Source organism: Hirundo rustica, chromosome 1 (assembly GCF_015227805.2).
Source record: "Hirundo rustica isolate bHirRus1 chromosome 1, bHirRus1.pri.v3, whole genome shotgun sequence".
In the NCBI taxonomy this organism is placed as follows: domain Eukaryota; kingdom Metazoa; phylum Chordata; class Aves; order Passeriformes; family Hirundinidae; genus Hirundo; species Hirundo rustica.
In genome coordinates, this window is record NC_053450.1 from 22,449,132 (window position 1) to 22,472,560 (window position 23,429).

Consider the following 23,429-nt stretch of genomic DNA (forward strand, 5'->3'; position numbering starts at 1 on the left):
TCCTGCATGTTTTCCTGTCTTGCCTCAATATAAATCCCTTGTGACACTGACACATGTATGAATCGCCAGTTGGAACACAGACATGTTCACAACCATGGGTGACTGTTTTGCAGACATTTTTACCTTGGAATAATGAAAATCGTATTTAGCACAGTTAGCTAAGTAAATAAATTTTATAAAATATAAAAAATTTGGTTATGATTTTCCATGAAGGATCTCACTTACATGAAGCTGATTCTATAATAAAGCCACAAAAAACACACTACTGTTGCATATTGTGTTTCATTAACAGATCAGGAAGTAGAAGGCAAAGATTAAATAACTTACTCCTGCAAGTTTTTCCATCTTCTCTCAGTATGAAGTCTTCATGACACTTGCAGACATAGGAATCATCAGTATTAACACAAATATGTTCACAGCGGTGGTCGACCGAGTTGCAAACATCTTTATCTGAGAAAAGTGGATGGGGTTTGTGAGGTGAGGCTTGTTAGGGAGAGACGGTACCTTTTTTTACCCAGCCCAAAGAGTTGGAAATCACAAACACACACATGTGCACTCACACCCACAACGCTTGAAAGCCTCAAATAAAAACATACTTTTATAGCTCAGGCTACTCACATCTACATGTCTTTCCATCTTCCTTCAGTATGAATTTTTCGTGACACTGGCAGATGTAGGAGTCTTCAGTATTCACACAAACTTGTTCACAGCCATGGTCAACTGAGTTGCAAATGTCCTTGTCTGCAAACAGGAGAGTTGGGAGTCAGCACACATCAGCAGAGGCCTTCATTATTGTATGTGCAATTCATCCAATTAAGTTCTTGTGCTGCTTACTTCTGCAGGTTTTCCCATCTTCTCTCAGTAGGAACCCATCATGGCATTTGCAGGTATATGAATCACCAGAATTAACACAAACATGTTCACAGCTATGGTTGACTGATTTGCAAAGATCTTTATCTGAAAACAGATGACAGCTTTTGCTGGTTAGCGCATTTCTACACAAGCACAAGCTACAGATAAAAAGTATGTTGATAAATATCAGACTACTTACTTCTGCAAGTTTTTCCATCTTCTCTTAGCAGGAATCCCTCCTGGCACTTACAAACAAATGAATCACCAGCACTAGCACACACATGTTCACAGCCATGGTTGACTGATTTGCAAATATCCTTGCCTGGGAATAGTTAGATAAAATTTAAGTGTTTTGTTAGTTAAACTTTTTTATAAATACAAAGACTAGGGGGTTAATCCCATGAGCAAAAAAAGATGGCAGCTTGCAAACGGAAAGCAAATCACTTGCTAGTTAAATGATGGACATCTTAGCTTAAATTGAATATCTATTCTTTATCATCTGGCCAGAACTTCATGGTTTGGATGATCTCCAACTGAAAATAAACCATTTTAGGATTAATCTGACTAGATTGAGGCAAAGGAGAATTTTACATTAAGAGCACTAAGAGTGAAAGGAGGGAATAACTTAGTTCAGTCACTTAGCACAAAATCATGCTGGTAAAAACAAAACTAAGAAAAACACCACAGGACATGATTCAACCATAATTCTTAACATCCTTATATCAGTGCCAAGAGCCTGCATAAACAAAACCTGAAAGAATAGGTACTACTTATGTAAGATGATAAACAAAATCTAACGGAATTGCTGAAAATGGATGTGAGGACTTGTATGTCTGCAATGTTAAATCGGCTGGTTAAAACCTCTTCAAAAAGGATAGATGGGGAGAAAGTGCAGAAGCAAGTGGAGCCATCTATCAGCATTCCCTTTTTCTTCTTCATGCAACACAAAAGAAAACATCAGTTTCTAATGGAGAACTACCTTTACACAAAAAGTGGCCTCCTGAGAGCCAAGTTTAACTTGACTCCTGAGGTTTATAATTTTAGAAGAACTTCAACCTGAGCCAAATTTCATGGGGGTCTCCTGCTACCAGAACAAAAATTCCAAAAACTACTACATAAGACAATATTCTAACTCAAAAATAGTTGTATTTAAGACATGACAATTTAAATTAGATCCTGTAATAGTCGTAAGTAAAAATTAGTGTCTGCTTATACACAGCTGTGCACAACTCAGAAATATTTGCTTATAAACAGAATAAAATACAAACCAGCAGCAGATATGGCTATTACTTCAGAAGGATGAATTTTACATGGCTGAAAGCAAGTATGAGCCAGACTGTTTTGGGATGCAGGTGGGAAATAATAATAGCAATAAAAACCATCATTGATTGCACTATTTCAGGTTATTTTACTAGACACCCCCCAAAAATGTAGTCTCATAATCTAAAAAGAATGCCAGGGTAGTTAAAAAAATCTAGAAACTGAAGTTGAAAACAGCTATAAGATTTGAAAAATAACCAAAAGGAACATCCACAGTATTTACTGAATGTGAAAATATTAGGAATTTGAAAACACCGAAATAATAAGAAAAAGGACAAGGGGGTGCACGGCCAACCAAATAAAGGGTAGCATGAGTACATTATTTTTAAATACTATTAGGAACAAAAGGCATTCTAACAGTGTATTATTCATTAATAGACCAAAGGTAGAACTGCCAACCTTAATGCAGAAATATAAAACATTTTAGTGTGTTCAGATCTGAACCTATGATGAAATAGATTACTCATGTGAAGTAGGCCACACAACATCTACTGAACACAAAAATACACACACACATTTTTGAATCAGTAACTCCAGATGACTTGCGGCAGAGGGATGCAAACGAGGTTTCTGAAGAATACCTTGGATGCTCAGTGTTATTTTTCAGTAACTCCTAGAACTCTGAGGAAGTCCCAAAACACTGAGCTGTCTCCATTCCCAGTGTATGCACACACACTGAAAAAAGTACTACGGTTCCAGTGTTTAAAAAGGTGTTCACTGTGAGCCTGTCAGCTTGATACTGATCTGAATTAAAATAATGCAACAGATAATGGGGAACTTGAGTCAGAGTAAAATCAAAGAAAGAAGACTAATAGCAATCAACCTGGTGTTATGGAAAAACTAAATAATTTTTTTTTTTAAATTGATAATGAGGCTGGTTCTTAAAGCTTATGCTGTTCATACAATGGAGCATTCAAAAAGGCAGCAGTCTTGGTATTGTTTTGATTAAGGAAACAGACTACAGAATCAACATTATATGGATTAACACTGGCTAGAAAGGGCTTCAGAACCAATTGTAAATGGGAGACTATCAAGCAGTTTTCTTTCTAAGAATTTGCCTTGCTCCTCTACTACTTAATATTTTTATGGACAGCCCAGAATAAAACACAAAATAATCACTAACAAAGTTTGTAGATTACTCCACTTCTGAGAGAATAGCAAATAAATATAAAGCAGCTGCTGATATACAGTAACATGAATCTTTTTGGATAACAGCATATCATATGTATTTAAAAATAGCCAGAAATAAGGATATACATTTAGAAACAAAGAATTTAGAGGACACGAGACACCCGTAATACTGAGAATCTTAAATAACTTTTGATCATGGTAGATAGCTAATTGACCACGAGTACTAGCAGAATATTTTGGTCAGAGACTAACATTATCTTTTGTTAAAAAAAAAAAAGAAAAAAAGATTAAGCAAAAGATAAATTATAAAAAACGTGATTGGTAGATTCAAATAAAAATTAGATGGGTTATTGTTCCTCTGCCCTGGACCCTGCTGTATCTCCTGTTAGAAGACTTTCTTTCACTGTGGTGCATCCACAAGGATGCTGAAAAACAGCAGGGGTTTTAGAGTTATAAAAAGATTAGAAAACATAAAAAGCCTGAAGGAGTTTCATTTGCTTAAATTTACAAAAGAACATGCTAATAGGTTACAGAACAAGTTAAGCCATGATCTGCAAGAATATAGAGAGCAGAAGAGAGTGGTAATTAGAACTTCAACTCAGTACAGTAAAATGCAGCAACATCCTAGGTTCAATATTAAAATTCAATATACTTAATTTGGAAATGAAGTTCACATTTTAAAACCTACACTCAAACCTTAAAACTGGCTGATTTTTCTGAAATGTAGCTTTAGTTTAAACAACACTTAACTCACACAAGCCTTATGACCCATAGAGAAAACTATTCCATTCTGGCTACCATGAACCAGTGACTAATATTCTAACAAGACAAAAATTAAAACTACTTACTTTGGCATGTTTTCCCATCTTGCCTTAGTACAAATCCATCATGGCACTGGCAAGTGTATGAATCATCATTATTAACACAAAGATGTTCGCAGCCATGACTGACTGATTTGCAGATGTCTTTATCTAGGAATAATTTAGATTTTATTTACTACAGTTTGATGAATAAGAGCATTTCCAAAACTTTATTTAAAGAATTTATTCTCCTTTTTACAAGGAAAAATCTCCTATAAGAAGAACTGCCTCTAAATAATATGTTTCTTCTGTAGATGTCCGAATATAAAAATATAGTTAACATTAAAATAACTTACTTTTACATGTTTTCTTATCGTCCCTCAATACAAAACCCTCATAGCACTGGCAAAGGTATGAACTATCAGTATTCACACAAATATGCTCACAGCCATGGTCAACAGAATTGCAAACATCTTTATCTGTTAAAAAAATAATATTATCGTATTTAAAATATATCTACAAATATGCAGATTATAAAGAAAATCTACTAAAGAGAAGGACACTTACTTCTACATGTTCTTCCATCTTCCCTTAGTGCAAATCCCTCATAACACTGGCAGATGTAGGACTCATCAGCATTAACACAAACATGTTCACAGCCATGGTGAACAGAACTGCAAATATCTTTATCTGAGAACAGTTGATGATATTTGGTTAAAGCACATCTACAGCAAATGTATCATGCAGGGAGAAGTAACAGCTTTCATTAGGTCTACTGATGCCACTGGAATAAACAGATTAAATTTCAGGCAGCAAACACTTTTAACTCTTGGTACCTGAATATTTTTGTGTATTTTCTGTTTCCAGTCTGTCAGCTGATCTATTAAAAGACACTATTTTTGTCCACAGAATCTCTTACAAGCATTTGGAAGATCTAAATATATACATATATAACTACTACTACATATGAAGACTACTCCTTTATTACAGCTGTAAATTATTGTATTGTTTTGAATGACTCTCAGGTCTACATTCTGTAAATAAAATTCTATGACTAATTCTCAGAGTACTTACTTCTGCATGTTTTCCCATCTTCTCTCAGCAGAAAACCCTCATGACACTTGCAAACATAGGAGTCATTTTTGTTAACACAAATATGCTCACAGCCATGGCTGACTGATTTGCAGATGTCCTGTCCTGTGAATGATTAATATAAATGTAGATTTTGAATGAAAACATATTAGAGAAATGTAGATATCAAAAGGAGGTTTGTTGCTTCTTTTCCAGTAAGAAGGAAAAGATATCCCTTTCCTTCCCTGCCTGATGTACATGCAAAAGTGTCCAATAGATACCAGCCACTCACTCCTGCAGGTCTTGCCATCTTCTCTCAGCACAAATCCCTCACGACACTTGCAGATGTAGGAACTGTCAGCATTAACACAAACATGCTCACAGCCATGGTTGACTGATTTGCAGACATTTTTACCTGGGAATAATTTAACATATAAAAAATTCTGTTAGTTAAGGGCAGTATATTCGAAGTTAACTTGCTTTTAGTCTATACTAACTTTTTGAGACAGGCAGAATTTGTCTCTGTTTGCACAGAGTAATAAAAGAGGGTGATGTTGTGAAACACCAGCTAAGAATAAGGAGCATTCCATTCATCATGATAATATTGGGATGCCTTTAATTTTTTTTCTGTAAACACGTTTTAACAGCAGATGTTGGTATTAGCTACTATGGGGATTGCAGTTACAAAATACTGAATGCCTGTGAGTTTTCAGAGACTTATCCATGATTCTTCTTTGATCACTTGGTGATGCTATAAAAGTTGAGAAAAACTTGCTATTAGGTTTTTTTCTTGGTATCTGCCACTCAACTGTGTAATGTAGTCAAATTTGTAACACAATTATATTTCTGTTGCAATCATCCTTATCCTATGTTGGACAAAATGAACTTTACATTAATAATGTTGCAAGCTTCATGCTGGGTAAGACTTTATAAACATTATACATTTTTGCCTTGAAAGTTTAGAAGAAAATCAGTCGTCCCAGCTCTGGACAGTTTTGGATCCACAACTGTCCAATTTCACGGCTACTTTTTAAATGGCACAGATGCTTAGGGTTTGAGTCAGGTGCCTAGAAGTAGGCATTCAGTACCATTTTAGATGCCCTAGTACATCCAAGATATAGTGTACTGCTGGCAAATAGGACACCAAAGTGGAAATACAACCTCTTGAAATCCTTGAACATTTGGGCAATCCAATTCTACCTTAAAGATTTTCTCGATGTGTGCAATATTAGACTCTGAGTTGCTGAATAATAACTTACGTTTACATGTTTTCCCATCGTTACGAAGCCTGTATCCTTCAAAACACTGACAGGTGTAAGATCTTTCACCATTTACACACAAATGTTCACAGCCATGATCACTTAGAGCACAATGGTCAACTCCTGTAGGAACAATCAAAATTATTTAAAAATATAGCCAATACTGACTCAATTATTTTTAATCTCTAGTATTTGCATTCCATATAAGCAAGTAAATATAAATACATTGAACCGCTTAAACAATAATTCAGTTTCTCATCTGATTATAAAGCTTCAATAAAATGTAAGAAGTCCTAGTGAGGTCCTAGAGGTCCTGCTTTTCATTTTCTGCTCTAAGCAGAGTTGAGAAATCATACATTTCTGTGCTTAACGTAGCTAAACAGAGCCCATGTCTGGATTGGATTAAAGTGGATTAAAACAAAACAAAATACTTCGGTAATGATTTTATATAAGGCACTGGCAAAGGCACAAAAGCTACCTCGTGAACATTCTTTAAATAGTCTCTTAATAGCCTGAAGTGAAGGTGGCAGTCCCCAGAACTCACTTGTGGACCTGACCCAGTTCCTGTGGCAGCAAGAAGAAAATCTCTCAGATGTCAGTGGGATTTGGCTTGGACTATCAAGATTTTATAGAGAATTGCAAGTGACAAGTACTGTCAAATATGGTCGACTTTTCATCTCAAATTTCCCAAATGCTTCTTCTCTGTCATATAAAGACACAGGGCTCCTGAGACTTTGTAAGCAGGACTCGTTACTGTCTATTGGCTACACTTTTTTTTTTTGTAGAGAGTTGTCAGAGTACAGATTTGGTTACCATTCAGGTGATCCCAAGCTTTCTTAAGATCCTTCAATGAGTGTATATAATACTAGAAAGTCCCACATTTTCTCACTAGGACTGATAAATGCTAATCCCTTCCATTCAACATACCATTCAGGAAATTGCAAAGTGCCAAAGTGCCAACACTCTCTTCATGTTAGTCTAAAAATGTTCACAAGGTTTGAACATCTCATCTAGAACTCAGGAATAGGACAAATCTTTCCTAAATATATTTGAGGACAGGGTTATCATAGAATCATAGAATATCCTGATCTGGAAGGGACTCACTAGGACCAACGTCCTACTACTGGTCTTGCACAGGACAATCCCAAAACTCACACCATCTGCCTAAGACTGTTATCCAAATGCTTCTTGAACTCTGCTGCTGATAAGTTTTTAAGTACAGCCTGGAGGAAAATAACTTGGGAATGAAAAATCATCTCTTGTTACTACAAAGGAAAAGGGATCTTCCATTCGTGAATTGATAAAACTCCATTATTTGGCTGCTATTAAATTTTCAGAGGCACTACAGATAAGTATCTAAAAATTGTTTATGGCAGACCCTATTGTTACATGAACACTAATTATACTTTTGTGCTGCTGTCTGCCCCTTTCTAGAGACCTACAGTGGCAGACAGAAGCAAAGTCTGTCAAAGTATTGGATGGGGCTAAAAAGGTTAGTATGGAGGCAAACACCAGGATAAATACAAAGGCAAATTGCCTTTGCTGATTTGCCTCACTTCCATCTAGATAATTTTTGTGACTGAACGCTTGCAATTCGACTTCTCTTAAAACTTTGTGCCTGAGAGCAAGAAAAAGTGTGAACTCTGGAGCTGTTCCAATGCTCTACAAGCTTGAAAAGTAATGTACCTCCAAAATCTGGAAAAACTGCGGAGAACACTCTCACCAAAGAGGTCTGTAAAAAGTAAACTGGTAAAATGCACTCATATTCTTTTTCTGGCCCTTTCTATACATTATTTTTCCAGTGAAGGTGGCAATTCAACTGTTTGTGAAATTGTATCAATTCTCAATGATCATTAGATTTAAAAAGACCAGAGAGCTGCCAGGACAACTTCTGCTCACTTATTAATGGCTCCCACGCTAAATGTAAAGCTCTGTGTGGGGCTCTCAGTTCTCCTCCTGCCCCAAGGTAAGGAAAGGCACTTTGTCCTGGGGAACAAACAGTTGAGATAACCTGTCAGACACATTTGTCATGTGACTGAAAAACTGTCCTCAACACCTGGGGATGGGTAAGTCTCCCAAAACTTTTCTGAATATGCAAGGACTAACAGTTACCTTGACAAGTATTCTCTCCTAAATAGTTTTTCTGTTTCTGCTTTCAAATAATTATTAAAGCACTACTGAAACGCAGACTGTAAGAATAAACTGAAAGTGAGTCCTTTTCCTTGTATGAAAATAGAAACCCTTCCCAAGGGAGTGAAAACAGGGATGCTCTTGCAAGACTCACGTGTGCAGGTTTTTAGGTCCTCATTGATGATAAATCCTTCAGAGCACTGACAGACATAGGAGTCACCTGTATTTAGGCACAGTTGCTCGCAGCCATGATTGCTTTCAACACAGTGGTCCACTCCTATTGGTTTGTGATTAATGATTGAAGAAATCATATTGGTGTCTTAGATACATAAACTATAACACTGAAGTTAGTGCACAATGCCTTTGCAGAGCAAGGGAGAAAGATCAGTACAGCCTCTTACTTACACAAGTATCCCCACCTACTTGAGTAAACAGAGTTAATTAACAAGGCCTAAGTGAAATTAACTCAACAACCCCATTTGGCACATAGCAAATTTGGTGAAGTGCAGATTTCCTGTGCCAAAAATCACAGTGTGATTGAACTAACACAGAGTGGGGAGAAGGGAGAAACCTGAAGCCCAGTCTGGTCTCACCCACATAATCATGCTTTCCTTCTTTAAAAAGCAGGACTCTCTCTTCTGTTCACCATTAAATTTTCACAGCAAATATGAGTATTAGTAATTTTTGAAATATAAATTATGGTTTTCAGATTGTTTAATAAAGATTAAATTCTTTTTTCAACAGGACAAGAAATCACCAATTTAAAACTTTAACCTGCCAACAGGTTCAAGTAGTTAAAGCCTCATGAGGTACAGATAGAAATTACGAGTCTGAAAGTGTCTTATCATGTTCCATTTCTTTGATTTTCCTATTCCTGTTCCGAGTAAGATTAAATGGAATATGTCTTTTAAAACTTGTATGCAACTAGTGTGAAAGACAAAAGGTGGGGGATGGGAGAGAGGTGTGAACTGGGTTTAAAAAATACATTTCCTCACAGTGGACAGCAAAGCTGTAGGGTGAGATACATGCACTTGCACATGTACTATGCTGACTCTGAGAGTACAGAAAAAGGACATTTTAGGGAAAAAAGCTTTGAACTTTCTCATAGTGTTTTACTGCTGGTTTGTTAATGGCTAGTTTCAGTTATATAGGCCCAAATCACTTTAGCTTAACCTTATCAAAAGTAGTGGAGTTCCCTCAGACACAAACATCGTCTTTCATGTCTCCTTTGCAAATCACTTACAGATGTTAACAGACACGTCTGCAGCAATTTGTTTACATTAAAAAAATCTGTACTTAATGTTAAATCACTTATTCTAAATATTTCTGTTTATTGGTTTATTTAACTAAGCAACGAGTTTGCAGTAATCGGTCCAGATTTACCATTGTACACAGGGAGACAACGTAGGCTTGAACAAATGAAGCTGAGGTGTCAGTTTTTACTAGCTAAAGCAAGTTCCAGCTGGAACCTCCTCCTTTTTCCAAGAGTTCACATCATCATGAAGAGGCTTGTGTAACTTCTCAGAGCACACAAAAAAATGTGGAAACAAAAAAAAGAAAATACCCATATTCTCTGTGAAAAACTACATCTGTTTGGCTCCATCTTTTCAATACAAACACCCACACCAACGTGAATTTTTAATGTTTAAATATTTGGGGCTCTCATGCAGAATTTTTAACACACTCTTTCAAAGAGTGCAGTAATCACAAAGGTGCTAATTACCAGGCTTTGGAAATCATTATAACTGTAAATTTTGTAATCATAAGTGGTTTATTACATGTGCAAAAAAAATGCAAACAGGGGAGAGGACTGGGGAAGGCTCACTGTTTCTACAAACAAGGAATGTCTTAGGATATATTAATTTTTAGAAATTCAACTTGAGATAGTCTAAAACTATAATTGTCAAAAAGTTGCCGCTCACCCTGGTTACCTTAAATACGGCTTTATCACAGTTTATTTAAAAATGATTATTCCCTGTCCTACCAAATTTTTTTTAAAATGTCAGTGACTGAGTATTCCTCTGGAAAAATATGTCGTTAAGTACATCGGGGAAAAATGCTGCCAATATTTTAGGTGGTATGCAAAATGGTTCTCTGCAATAAAACCACCTTCTAAAACTGGGTGATGCCAAGTGGGCAGCACTCTTGGGTTTCTCTGGGGCAACACCAATCCTTCGTTTAACAACATTCTTCTTAAAAAGGACACTTCATTGCAGGATCACTGAAGGTGTAACATACAGAAGAGATGGGTCCCTTCATATCCCCACGTATCAGCATGCAGCAGTATCAGGTGTGCAGGTTACACAGCCCGTAGCAATGGTGTGGATGCTAGGCAGCAAGCACTGCCTTCTTGTTAGACAGTGCCTTGGAGTGAAATGGCTGAACACATTTCCCCAGTTACTTGGATTGGAGAAAACAGTGCTTTAGTTCTCTACTGGATCAGGGATCTCACTATAGCATTACTTCACTAGGCCTGGCTTGTGGTGGACTTTGCAGTAACATAGGTTTGCATGACTCAGAAATATCTCCAAAGGGACCCAGGGGTGTTTTCTCACTCTGTTCACACCTCTCCCTTGCAGCAAGCTAGTCACTGCAGTTCATGAGACACCCCTTGCTGCACGTATGTATCACCACCGTGTTGTTGGGTGTATCTGGGATGACATTTGCACACAAATGACTCTTCCACGTTAACACATTCACTTCTGACCTACAGCACAGAGTTTACTTCTGTGGAGAAAAAAATTGAAGCCAGCCATAAGGGTTTTTGAAGTAAAACAGCTTAGAAAAACTCCCTTTTCTTACACAATACTGGATTCTGTGCTTGGGATACCTACTAAAGCTGACAGTGAGATGAGGATCTGAAAGCAGACTGCAAAAACTCAGCTATGTAAGGCTTCATTTCGACCCTCACAGATCTCCTGAAGTCATCAGAAGTCACACGTGGTGAAGGAGGAATGCCTGGTGCTTGTCACCACTCATCTATGGTCCCTGATTTCTGAAAAGGGCATATATGCAAACATTCTGCTTTATTTTACAAGCTTAGCTAACATGACCCTTGTTACAACAGGATTTGGAATAGGAGCCTAATCCTGGAAACATCACCAGATTTGCAGCCAAATCCAAAGCCCCATAAGGAAAATACCCCAAATGGGAATTACAATTTGCCTTTAATTTGCAATAACATCCTTGGCAATAAATATTTTATACGATGATGTTCTTTTGCTAACCAAGGCTATTGAATCTACAAAATCTGAATGTATTAAAATACCATATAGATAATAAAAAGCAAAATAGCACGGATTATTGCAAAAGCAGCACTGTGCAGACAAAAATGCTTTGTGAGAACGTATCTTTAAGACTGAACAAAAATAGTTTCAAAACCAGATACATTTTATGAGTGTCTAGAAATAGAATTAGATTGCTCCAAACAAGTTTATTATTCATAAAATATCAGTAGTATGATTTTCTCCCCCCAACAACTGAGTAATGAGATCAGCTATTTCATTTTGCTGAAAATATTCTCTCTAAACTTTAACACATTACAGTAAAAATCTGCTGTGAATCCAGGTCTCCACTCAAGAAGAACTGTAACACTAAGTCTTTCTAAAGTAAATTGCATATGTGGCTAGTTTATAACACTGACATTGTTCATGCTGTTTTGACAATTTCTTTAGGAAACTGTGAAGTTCCGTGTCTAAGTTGATTTTGATAGCTGTGTTGTCTGTTCATTATATTTCCAAGCTGATGGAAATGTCTTGTATATAAATATCTGTCCTTGGCTAAACCAACTAGATAAAACAAGGTTATTTTTTTTTTATTTCAAAGCTGCCTGTGTCTTTACAAGTCAAGGCCATAAAGCTTCAAATAAGTAATTAACTTATTTTAAGTAATTTTGGTTTCTACATTAATCCTCCTTTTCATAAAAGTCTTCAAAAATGTCTAATACACAAAGTGATCTACAAAATGGCAAAATGTATATTTCCCCAGCATGATTCATTCAGTCAAAATTCAAGTTTATAAAGAAACATTTGTTTCAACCTTAATTACAGAGAAAACTTCCACCCTTTCAGAAGGGAAACAATTCACTGCAGGTTCAAGAAATAAACTTTATTCAATGTCCAAAGGATTACTCACTTTTGCATGTTTTCTTATCTGGATTAAGTCTAAACCCTTCTTGGCACCGACAAAAATAGGAATCATCTGTATTAACACATTCCTGTTCACAACCATGGTCCTGAAGAGAACAATAGTCTGGTTCTAAAATACAAAAACGCTTGTGTCAGTGAGTAATATTTCTCAGGAAAAAAAAAAAAAAAAAACCCAGGTAAAAATGAGTTATTTTGTTTTCTTTCACCTTTTTATTTCCTTAGACATCATTTTGGTGTTCTACTATATTGTTTCAAACCATGAAAATAATTTTTTTTCCAAATATCTGCTATACTGATGTACACCTGACAAAGAATTATTAGAGAACAGAAATAGTTCATGCAGTAGAGAAGTTAGAATCTTAAATATTTCTTAACATTTTGCAGCTAAGCCTTATGCATCGCCTCATCAAAATTGCCTCTATTCACTCAGAGCATGTTAGACATGAAGTGTAATAAACACACAAACACACTTTTGAATACTGTTCATTAGATCTCAGCAGGACAAACAGGTCATCTGGAGTGTGGACGTTTTTAACAGCTCTGAGTGCCTGTCTCACAATTCTTCCATTTGAAATGCCCATGGAAGAGAAGATGAGCGGTCTACAAACAGCTACCACTTGTGGATAAAGTACCTTAGAAAGGAAAACAATTGTACACTGAGCACTAAGATATTTCTCATATAGATTTTACCCTTACTGATGAAGTCAATGAACCTGATATTCCCTTAGAAGCAGTGTCTGCCCATCACTTGGTTTTGTGTCAGTATAGTTAATTTATATTATTGAACCTCTCAGCACTGCTAAAAATAAACAAGTCACAAATTACATAAAGCACACTTCAAAAAATATCCAGGCACTTTTGAACACTTCATTATACAACCTGAAAACTTGGGGGGGTTTATTATTCCCAGAAGTTAATTAATTATTATTCCCAGAGGTGATTTGGTTTCAGAGGCATGGACAGTTTTCTTTGGATTTGTGGCAGGTTAATGGAATTGAGTCTTTATATATGATGAAAGCCCTTTGTGATAATAAACCACCTATATTTTCAGAATAAATGAAGTGGAATGTGACTTTCTAAGAAAATTTGGACGGACTATGTTATAACTTATGAACACCACTCTGTATGTTAATTGACATTGATCACATTAACTGACATTTCCTTCACCAAACCTTTTTTTGACAGCATAGGTAACATGGAGATATCTGTTTATTAAAATCAAAACTAGAAAATATATTTTGTTCAAGAGGGAACTGAAGAGACAGAACCCATGAAGCCACATGTGTGCACCAGATGAATACAGCTGTATGCCTTCTGGAGCTACTCAGTCCTGTGGTGCTCAAATGCTTGCTCAAGTGTGCAGGAGAGACTTTTCCTGGATAACTGATTCTGAAGATGACCACAAGGATTGAAAAAGATGTATTATCTTTGTTGAAACCTTGAGGATATTCTGTTTGGGACGCTAAAAATACACTTCACAGGGCTTCATTAACACAGCCCAGATTAAGGATGTTAACAGAGCTTTGCCCAGCTACAAATTATGTGAAAGCAGAACTCAAACAGGCCTTTTGTAAAGAACAACAGGTGAGACTCAGCAGCACCCAGTACAAGCAGAAGTTGCCATCTTGTCCTCTTGAGGGGAGCAGCAAGAGTGGCAGGAGTCTCCAGAATAGCAGCTCGAATGTCCTTCACCTGCCTCACTGATAAACCAAATTTGTTGTGCTCCTCCAGCCATAGAGTACTCTGATGGTGTTGGCAAGGTTGCCTTCATGAGCACTGCTCCTTGTGTTTCATTCTGAGAACTTAGGTATAGTTCCCAGAGAAAACATTTGTTATTTATGCATGACCACGCTGACAACACTTATATTTCCAAGCATTTCTTTGTAGCCATGAGCATAAAGGCTTACTTTCTATTTTTGAAAGGGAAGTCAGGATTCTGAGACAATCACAAGATCTCAGGAGTGGGCGCCTCAAGCCTGCTTGCTGATGCAGAGAAATGGTCTGGCATGGGTGTGAGTCTTGACTAGTTGGCCATCATCCCTGAGACCCAGCACATAAGCCAAATATGCAGAAATTTATGTTAGAAGTTTTAAAGCCACAAACATTTTAAATCCAGTGATCCGTAGTTTGTTTGTTCACATTGTTTATGCAGATTCAAACACAGTGTGATTCATACCATATGGAAACTAGGGGACACTTTCTCTGAAGGGCTCCCATGCTATCTTGACTTTTGTAGCATTAAGATCTACACAGCTTCTTCCTTCATTCATACTTTAATTTATCAGCAAGGCTCAGAGGATATCAAGTATAAGGAACAGTGGCTTAGTAAGTCTTATTTGTGCTTATTTGTGCACAATATACTGCCTCAAGCAATAGATAGAGGAGAGAGACAGGTCGAGCCTGAAATACTACTTTCCCAGCTATTCCCTCAGATGTCAACATTCTGTGAATCATCAATTTAAACATGTTAAAATAATGCATACAGTTAGGCCATAAACTAAAAATCAGTCAAGGCATATGAAATGTTTATGCAGTTTTAAGGACTTTCTTTGGTTCAAACTGGAGGAGAAAACTCTGCTTAAAATCCACATTCTTAAATCAAAGAAATTAACAAAAACATGTGCTTGGGCAGTGGAAAGCACTCTAAAATACGATTTCAAATATATAAGGATGTGGAAGTATATGAGGAAGTATAATTAGCTAGCCCTTAGCTGACAGATATTCGACAAATGGGAATGTTAATACAATCTAAAAATTATATTAATCACTACAAATACTCTGGCCCTCGGGAAGCAGAAATTTCATCTCTCCTAACTCTGACCATCTAAAAATTATGTGTCCAGTCTGGCAAGTCATCCAGACCCCCTGTATATTCAAGGAAAATACAGGCACTTCCATAAATTTCTGCCAGAACTGGGAGCAATCACCTTTGAGAGGTGTATGTCTCTTTCCCTTGATGGTAAGAACACATGTAGAGCCTGGATTACGTTTTCTTCCTAAATGTTAATTAAGTGGAATAGATATCAAGCATAATACACAATATAGATACAGTCTATAGGCTAACCAAGTCTCTCACCAGAAGGACTGAAATGCCCCTCAGTCTGGGGAAACACAGAAATGCAGTACTATATGGATGCATTTTTCAGAAATAATGTTTGAACGTATTATTCAATGATATGGGCTAAATTCACCACTGGCAGCAGCAATCATCTAAAACTAATGGAGCTTGCCTGCTTACAGGCACAATAATAATATTTCTTTATCAAAGCCCACATTTATGAAGAAAGGTAACTCGGAAGGTACATTAAGGTTTCCCCTTGACATTTCCTGAAAGAGAGCTATGACATTAAACACTGTGGAGGTTTTAGCTTGTTTTCACAATTATGGGAGGCCTTGGCATGAATATTTTCTGGTCTGTCAGATCCCCTCCACTTCATGTCCATTCCTAACTCCAGTAATTTTTGATCTTCTGAGCCTGGCATCAAATTTGAGAAACAACAAACAAACAAAGCCATGAAGTTATTATAAGCTGGTGGTAACATGGAAGCCTGGTAAAAGATACTGACACTGCCAGAGCTTTGTCACACTATCAGAAAACTCACTCTGGAGAGAAATCCACAGAAAAACAGACTGCAATGTTTCTTCTGATCGGGAAACTACTCATTATTTTAGATCAACTTACAAAGCAAACTGATTATAAATTGTCTTGCACAGACTTGTTTGTTTACCCAGCTAGGGAGATTATATTCTAACTGAAAAAAAAAGAATAATCAAAGAAAAATCCAAGGCAATGCTTTAGCTTTTTGCTGTTGAAAAGGAGCTGGGTTTCATGTTAAAAGCTTCCTGTTCATAGGAGGGAACTTCATTCTTAGGGCCTCCCCTCAAAGCAACTTGCTTTGCTGTCAAGACCTTTGGCTTCCAGGGCACTCCAACATTTTCTATACCTGATGCATTAGTCAGCATTCGCAGGACCAGTGGGGGTATTACGGCTGACAGCTGGAAGACAGAAGTACAAACTGTTCATAATTAAACTTTATCACAACTTACTTCCACAAGTTCTCTTGTCTGGATTTAAAATGAACCCTGGGTGGCATCTACAGTAATAGGAGTCCTCAGTGTTAACACATTCATGTTGGCAACCATGGTTATCCAAAGCACAGTAGTCTACAACTGAAAAAGAACAAGACCATCATGTGCAATTAGGAAAAAAAATCAGAACTTATATGCATAGATATTATGGTTCTAGTGACACGCAGTAGCTATAAAAAAGGGGAAAGCTGATGTAATTTCTGTCCTGAAAATCCTGTCTGCAAAATGTAGTGCACTTTCAACACCAGTTGGTAAATAAGATTTTAAATGAGTCCTGAATCATTTCTCAACTTTGAACATTAATCAGCTCTCAGATTGTCAGGAGCCTTCTCAACATGTTTTCTCAGATCTGGAAACCATGCCTCAGTGAGTAACTCTGTCCAGATGTTCACACTGTAGGCCAGGGCATAGCAAAGTTTGTTTGATTTAGTTCTGTCTTCTGTCTCTAAAGTCCCAGTTCTGGAATTGCTCTACTTTTCCGTAGTTCCCTCCCAGCTGTATTAATTCTCAAGAGCTGTTCCTGCAGCCTGAGTATATAGGAGAATTTTGGCATTATCTTCTACACTGAAGACTGTCACAGTACATTCATTCCCTCTAATGTGCTCCAGATTTGTTCTGTACAAAGCAGCTACAACTGCAAAGCCTGAGAGCTTCAGGCTGATATTCACCATGGATATTTTTATTATATAATGCCTTTTGCAAGGAAAAAAATAAAATATCACAGGCAGCCCAGTCACTTATTTCATAAGTCTGGTCATTTATTACACGAATCCATATTTAAAGGTTAGATTGCCAAAGGGTAATGAAGTAATACTTCAGAGTTTACTCTCTCAAGCCCATTCAAAGTTGCTAAAGAAATTAACGGATTTTTAAAATTTCTTTGAAGATTAAGCTTCATCTTCACAACCAAAGCCTTAGAAGAAATGAAAGATAAGTCACAAAGCTGGTGCTCTGAACGCGAAGAGCTGCCAGGCCTGCATTAGGAAAGTATACCTAATTCTTTCTGCAGAGGACAGTAATGTGCTTAGCTTCATACCAAAACAGGTTGCTCTGTGCCAACTGAGTAAATTTTTTCACTACTTTATACTGCTGAACCCCACAAATTTCTTTAAGAGGCAGTAATTTGTTTTAATTAAATCAATTCTTTCTTCAATAACCCACCTATGTAAATCATGCCTGCTCAGGTGCGCTACTATATTTAGTCAAGTTCATCTAGTCAGGAAAGCAGATCATCTATTCAGTTACTTTGAAAGAGTTTCTTTTAACCCTTCAGAATATTTCTGTTGAATCAAGTCAAATTAAACTACTTACTGGCTACCATGTGATGCCATTTTCCTGGCAGGAGCCTTCATGTTTCCAGATTGAATCAATTCATATTAAGACCTATTTATTGAATACATATTTCAAGGATATATTGTGTCATACAATTAGCTTTCCTCTTATATTAATTCTAACCACATGCACAATTTCAAGTGTTTAAAAGACACATTAAGAAATAGGTAGGCCAAAGAATATATGCTATTTAGCATCATGCCTGGGAAACAGCCCATATGGATGTCTCTGTAAAGTCACCTCCTTCTCTGCATTTAAACCTTAACAAAATTAATGCCTACTGCAATACCTACAACTGCCCAGCTAAGGATTATAACAGTGAGAACAGAATATTCAGTTGGAAGAGACATACAATGACCATTTAGCCCAACTGCCTGACCAGTTCAGAGTTGGCTTTGTGCAAATGCCTCTCACACACTGACAGGCTTGGAGCATCCACCTCCTGTAGGTAGCTTGTTCCAGTGTTTGACCATCCTCGTGGTAAAGAAATACTTCCTGATGTCCAGTCTAAACCTGCCCTGGCACAGCTTTGAACCCTTCCCACATATCCTATCCCTGGGAGAAGAGCATATTTCTATGCTGAGTCATGAGATATACATGAGAATGTGAAAACTTGAGATTTCACTATTTTGAATTTTTATCTCATGTCTGTTTTGAGAGGATTTTTTTAAAATAATTTATTAGTGTCGTTTTTAGTGAGCAAGTTATTAATTCAGTTGTCATCTCAGCATATTCCACCTAGTTTTTCTCACTTGATATTAGTTAGTAAGTGATGAGAACCATCTTTTACTTCCATTTAACTTTTACTTTAACCTTTCACTGGTTACTTCCTAACCCAGTTCTGCACTCTGGGTGCTTACACTGCCCTCTCTGAACCATGGACTGCATGGGTCACCTTTCTCATAAGGGGTTGTTTTAGCCCTATGATGTTTATAGAGGTTATTCAGGCTTGGGACGATGGAGGAAGTTAAGGAGAAGTGTCAGAGAAAAAGGTGTAAAGTAAGTAAAGGCATAAGGAGGATGAAAAAGAATGTGAGGGAAGAACAGAGCAAACTCATAGAAGACTCATAAGAACCTAAGAAGCAGCCAAAAAAATCCAGCAGTGCCAGGACTGCAGAGAGGTGCCAGAAGCCAAACCACTGCCAGGAAAAGAGGATCCAAGCCCAGCAGCTGCAGCAAGATGGAGACAGTCTAGCGTTAATGCCAGGAAAGAGAGGACAGCATGGCCAGCAACACCAAGGTGGAGAGACTGTGTGTCCGGCAGCATGATGGAGAAAGGGTAGCTCACTACCACCAAACTTCAAATGACAGGACTTTGTTCATGTGGAAAACAGTTCAAAAAGGCAAAGTGATAGTGCCCTGCCAGCCATGGCAAACAGAGTGGTTGGTTGTTCAGTGGTCAGCTTGAATGGATACATTGTGAGTCCTGGCTGTGAGATTCCATATAATTATTGCCATTCAGGTAACTGGCTGGCACATGTCAATAAAGCAATTAGTATCACCACTGATCCTTAAGTTAGCCCATCAGAAAAATTTAATAAACATGCCCATGAAATGAAGTTTCGGCACTTTCTCATTTGCTTTTGCTGGAGTTAAAACTTTAGAAGTCTTTGATATCTTACATGGAAACCTTTGACTCTTTCCAAGAATATCACAATGTGTATTTCCTGCTGAAATGCTCTTTTCATTCTCTGGAAGGGGAGGAGTGACTAACCTTAATGAAGTCACTGCTCCTTGCAAAATTGTTATTGTTCTCAGTGATCTCTAGTATATGGGTACATCAAGATCTTTCTTCTGATCCTGCTCATTTGGTAACAAATACTTCACAGAAAGGAAGGGTTAACTAGTTTAGGCGTGATGAAAACTGAGAGTTATCGCTACTGATTCAGTACTACACATAATCTCCCTTAAAATTTTTCCAGCAAGGATGATTATTCATTGGTGATCACATCTGCAGAAGCTGTACATTCTTAGTACTGGCATATTCCTCAAAAAGCTCAAATTGTTCAAACCTGAAAAGTCAAATTCTGGAGGCTGACACTAGGATTTGCAGACAAATTAGTACCAAGTTCATATACCCAGACAAGCTTTTCCTGTTCAGGAAATGTAGAGAAACTAAGTTCTGCATAGGTCAAATATAATTAATATATATTGAACCATTCTTGTACATCAGTAAGAAATTTAAAAGTTAAGTGGCCAAATATGCTACTGCAAAAGAAAACTAGAAAATAGAAAAGTTAATAATGTGCTTTAAAATTCCAATTAACACTGCTAATTATTGCAGTGGTATGAATAGCATGTATTCATATTTTGTTGCTAAAACATACAAATGAATAGAAATCAAGTGGAGAAGGAAAACTGCTATAAAATGCAAGATAGTGAACCCACGCATGCTGCATTTTGAAAATAACTGAAGAGCGAATATGAAATCTTTAAATGTCAACAAGAGAGCTTATAATAAATGCGTATCTCTTCAAGCCAAAGAGTCAGTGAAGAGGTAGGAAAAAAAAAAGTCAAATATGTATTACACCTCCAAACAGCACTCTCCCCAGAATTTAGAGTTAAGTTATTAACAGGCAAAAAACCCCCAAATACCAATGCAAGAAATTTAATAAGTAGCATAGAAATATTTTGAAGCTTTAAATAACAAAAATAACTTTGTATTTATTATAAAAGATAACATTAGACATGACATACAAAGAATTTCACCAGAATGATGCTCTGGTAGCTACCTTCCCGGTAAGAATATCTTGGGCAGTCAAGGAACTTCAACTTAATAGAAAATGGTAACAACAGCTGATGACACTAAGCATGAATATTTTGGATTAGAATATATGGCAGGAAAGAACTGGGGATGGAAGAAGTTACCAACAGAAGTCACAGACTTTCTGTCTCAAGATATAGTCAAATAAACAGCAAAGAAGTATATTCTTTATACTAATACAAGTAAAAGTCAAGAGGGTCAGCTAAGATATTAGATGAACATTACATAGAGAAATAATAAAAACTTGCCTAAATAAACAGTATTATCTGCATTTACAAAACAATTTGGGTTCAAAAAGCAGGTCCTTAAAAGGGTATATGAGTGGCCAAATTATTCTAGAGACAAATTATGCTGAGACCTTTAAATACTCCTATATTGAAATCAAGAGGCTACAAATGAAGGAAACATTTCTGAAAAGTAAGCGTAGCATGAATATTCTTCAAAACCTCATGTTATCCCAGGCCTAAAAACCTCAAAACCTCGTTTGTGTGTCCTACATGCAGAAAGTTCCATAAATTGTCACCTATTTTGCATCTCCAAACAGGGTTATCCTGCAAGCCAATAGCTCTTTGAAGTAATAAGAGTAAGATACGCTAGAGCTGTCTTAAAATGACAAGAAAGAGTAGGGTGTTGGAGAAAAGCACTGTGGAAGCCTGTGGCAGATTTGAGGCCAAGGATTCACTTGGATTCATTTCCATGGGACTTCAATCTGTGTTTGAAATTAAGCATGTATCTAAGTGCTTGCCTGAAGAGAATACCTAACTAATAATGTAATTTTTTTATCCAGATCTCACTAGGGCTTTTTGCAGTGGAAACCAGAAGACAGTATTTTCTCACAACGTAGCATGGGATGAAAAGCTGGCAAGAACAGGTAGACAGGCTTGTAAAAGAGATCACTCTATAAGTATTTACCACCCATAAACAGGGAATAAGAGTGGGATACTTACAGAGTATTAGAGAGGGAAGTATGCTTTGTGCTAAAAAATTATTGTACCGTATTTCCACGCTCTCTCTTTTGAGCTGTAATTCTTGGAGCTGATATTTACTGTTGCTGTTTCCGTCTCCGCACCGGGCGGACGCCGGCCTCCGGCTAGCTCGGGTCTGCACAGCTACAAGATGTTCCCAGTTCGGATGGGCACGCAGGCAATCTTTACCTGCTGGCTCGGCATCTCAGCAGCAGCTGGACCCAATAGTGTCGTGACAGCAGCAGCAGTAAGAAAATGCTGGCTCTCAGCTTAGCAGGTAAGAGATGTTTATTCAGGCCGGGCTGCAGTAAGTCCACAGCTGGTCCAAGCCTCAGGCCAGAGAGCCCAGAGACCAAGAGCAGAGAGCAGAGCAGAGAGCGTTTGAATTTCCCTCTTCCACCTTATAAGCGGGGGAGGGGTTCAAGGGAGGTTACAACAAGACAACAAATCAGGGGATTCAGGGGGTAACAAGGTGTGCCCGCCCCCAAGCCTCTGACCATAGACATCAAGGACAAAGGAATTCGGCCCCAGGGGGCCTATCACCTGAAGCCCTCTCCCTGAGATTTCGCAATCTGGGAGGGGGTCCCAAAGTGACAGACAGGCTGCCCCAGAGCGGGGGCGGGGGCAGAGGGGATGGTCCAGGTCAGGTGAGGGGTGGGAGGACTGACACAAAACACCTTGTTAGACAGAAAACACAAAAAGGTTACAGAACTGGGGATACAGTGAAATGAACTATAGCAGAAAACTTCTTATAAAAGCCTAATAAAACAGTTCTCGCACTGCCACAATTTACTTCCACAGTGAAAATTAAAGGAACATAGTGGATGGGTTCCTAAAGCAGCTAAACTTTCTTTAAATCATCTTTTCCAAAAAGGGGTTGAAATCTCTCCTCACATTGCCACAAAATCAAGTGAAAAAACATCAAGAAATTTTCCCCTTTCAAGTTTTTCTGTGCATAACTTCTGTCTGAAGAGGAGCTACTGAGTTTGTCCAGTTTTATTTTTTTAAAGGCCACATATGTCATGCCAGTACATTGCTGGCCACCTACATGGATCTCGAATACAACATCGGGTATGCTGTTTTGAAATGGAAAATTACTTTCTGTGGGAAATTGGTTGGAACAATTTTCCTAAGGCAGCATTCATTATCAGTAAGGGCCTACAAACATGTTAATTATGTGTTCTTTCTCATTTACCATTCATACAGGAGAACATCACTGTTTATGGCTAAAGTGGATGCTCATTTACATTGAATTTTGCTTTGGTTTGTGTCAAGAGATAAATGTGAATTGCTGAATTCATACTCACCAACACAACTCTTTCCATCTGCATGAAGCTCATACCCTTCATAACACTGACAGACATAGGAGCCAGGTGTGTTCACACAAATCTGCTCACAGGCATGTTTCTCCACAGCACAGAGGTCCTGAGCTACAACACATAATTGCAGGAGCATGAAATCCTTTGACCTTCTACAATGCACAGGAAGACTATAGATCAAAATAAATTTCAGGAGGCTATGGACAGCTCTTTAGAGATGAGCTCATTTTAACACAGATCATGCCAATG

General features: G+C 37.5%; 1 protein-coding gene across 2 annotated transcripts in view; it reads right to left on the bottom strand.

Annotated features, from left to right (window-relative positions):
- The window catches only part of MATN2 (matrilin 2), a 69,635-nt gene that overhangs the window by 13,705 nt on the left and 32,501 nt on the right, over positions 1–23,429 (bottom strand). Inside the window, exons 5-19 of one of the 2 annotated variants that reach the window (XM_040060601.1) lie at positions 23,169–23,291; positions 16,759–16,881; positions 12,698–12,820; positions 8,718–8,840; positions 6,434–6,556; positions 5,467–5,589; positions 5,178–5,300; positions 4,671–4,793; positions 4,460–4,582; positions 4,152–4,274; positions 1,052–1,174; positions 835–957; positions 619–741; positions 328–450; positions 1–123 (exon numbers count right to left, since the gene is read on the bottom strand). In XM_040060601.1, the coding sequence (XP_039916535.1) occupies positions 1–123; positions 328–450; positions 619–741; positions 835–957; positions 1,052–1,174; positions 4,152–4,274; positions 4,460–4,582; positions 4,671–4,793; positions 5,178–5,300; positions 5,467–5,589; positions 6,434–6,556; positions 8,718–8,840; positions 12,698–12,820; positions 16,759–16,881; positions 23,169–23,291 (1,845 nt within the window). The remainder of the gene's footprint in view (positions 124–327; positions 451–618; positions 742–834; positions 958–1,051; positions 1,175–4,151; positions 4,275–4,459; positions 4,583–4,670; positions 4,794–5,177; positions 5,301–5,466; positions 5,590–6,433; positions 6,557–8,717; positions 8,841–12,697; positions 12,821–16,758; positions 16,882–23,168; positions 23,292–23,429) is intronic. The other variant, XM_040060594.2, reaches the window with a different exon arrangement.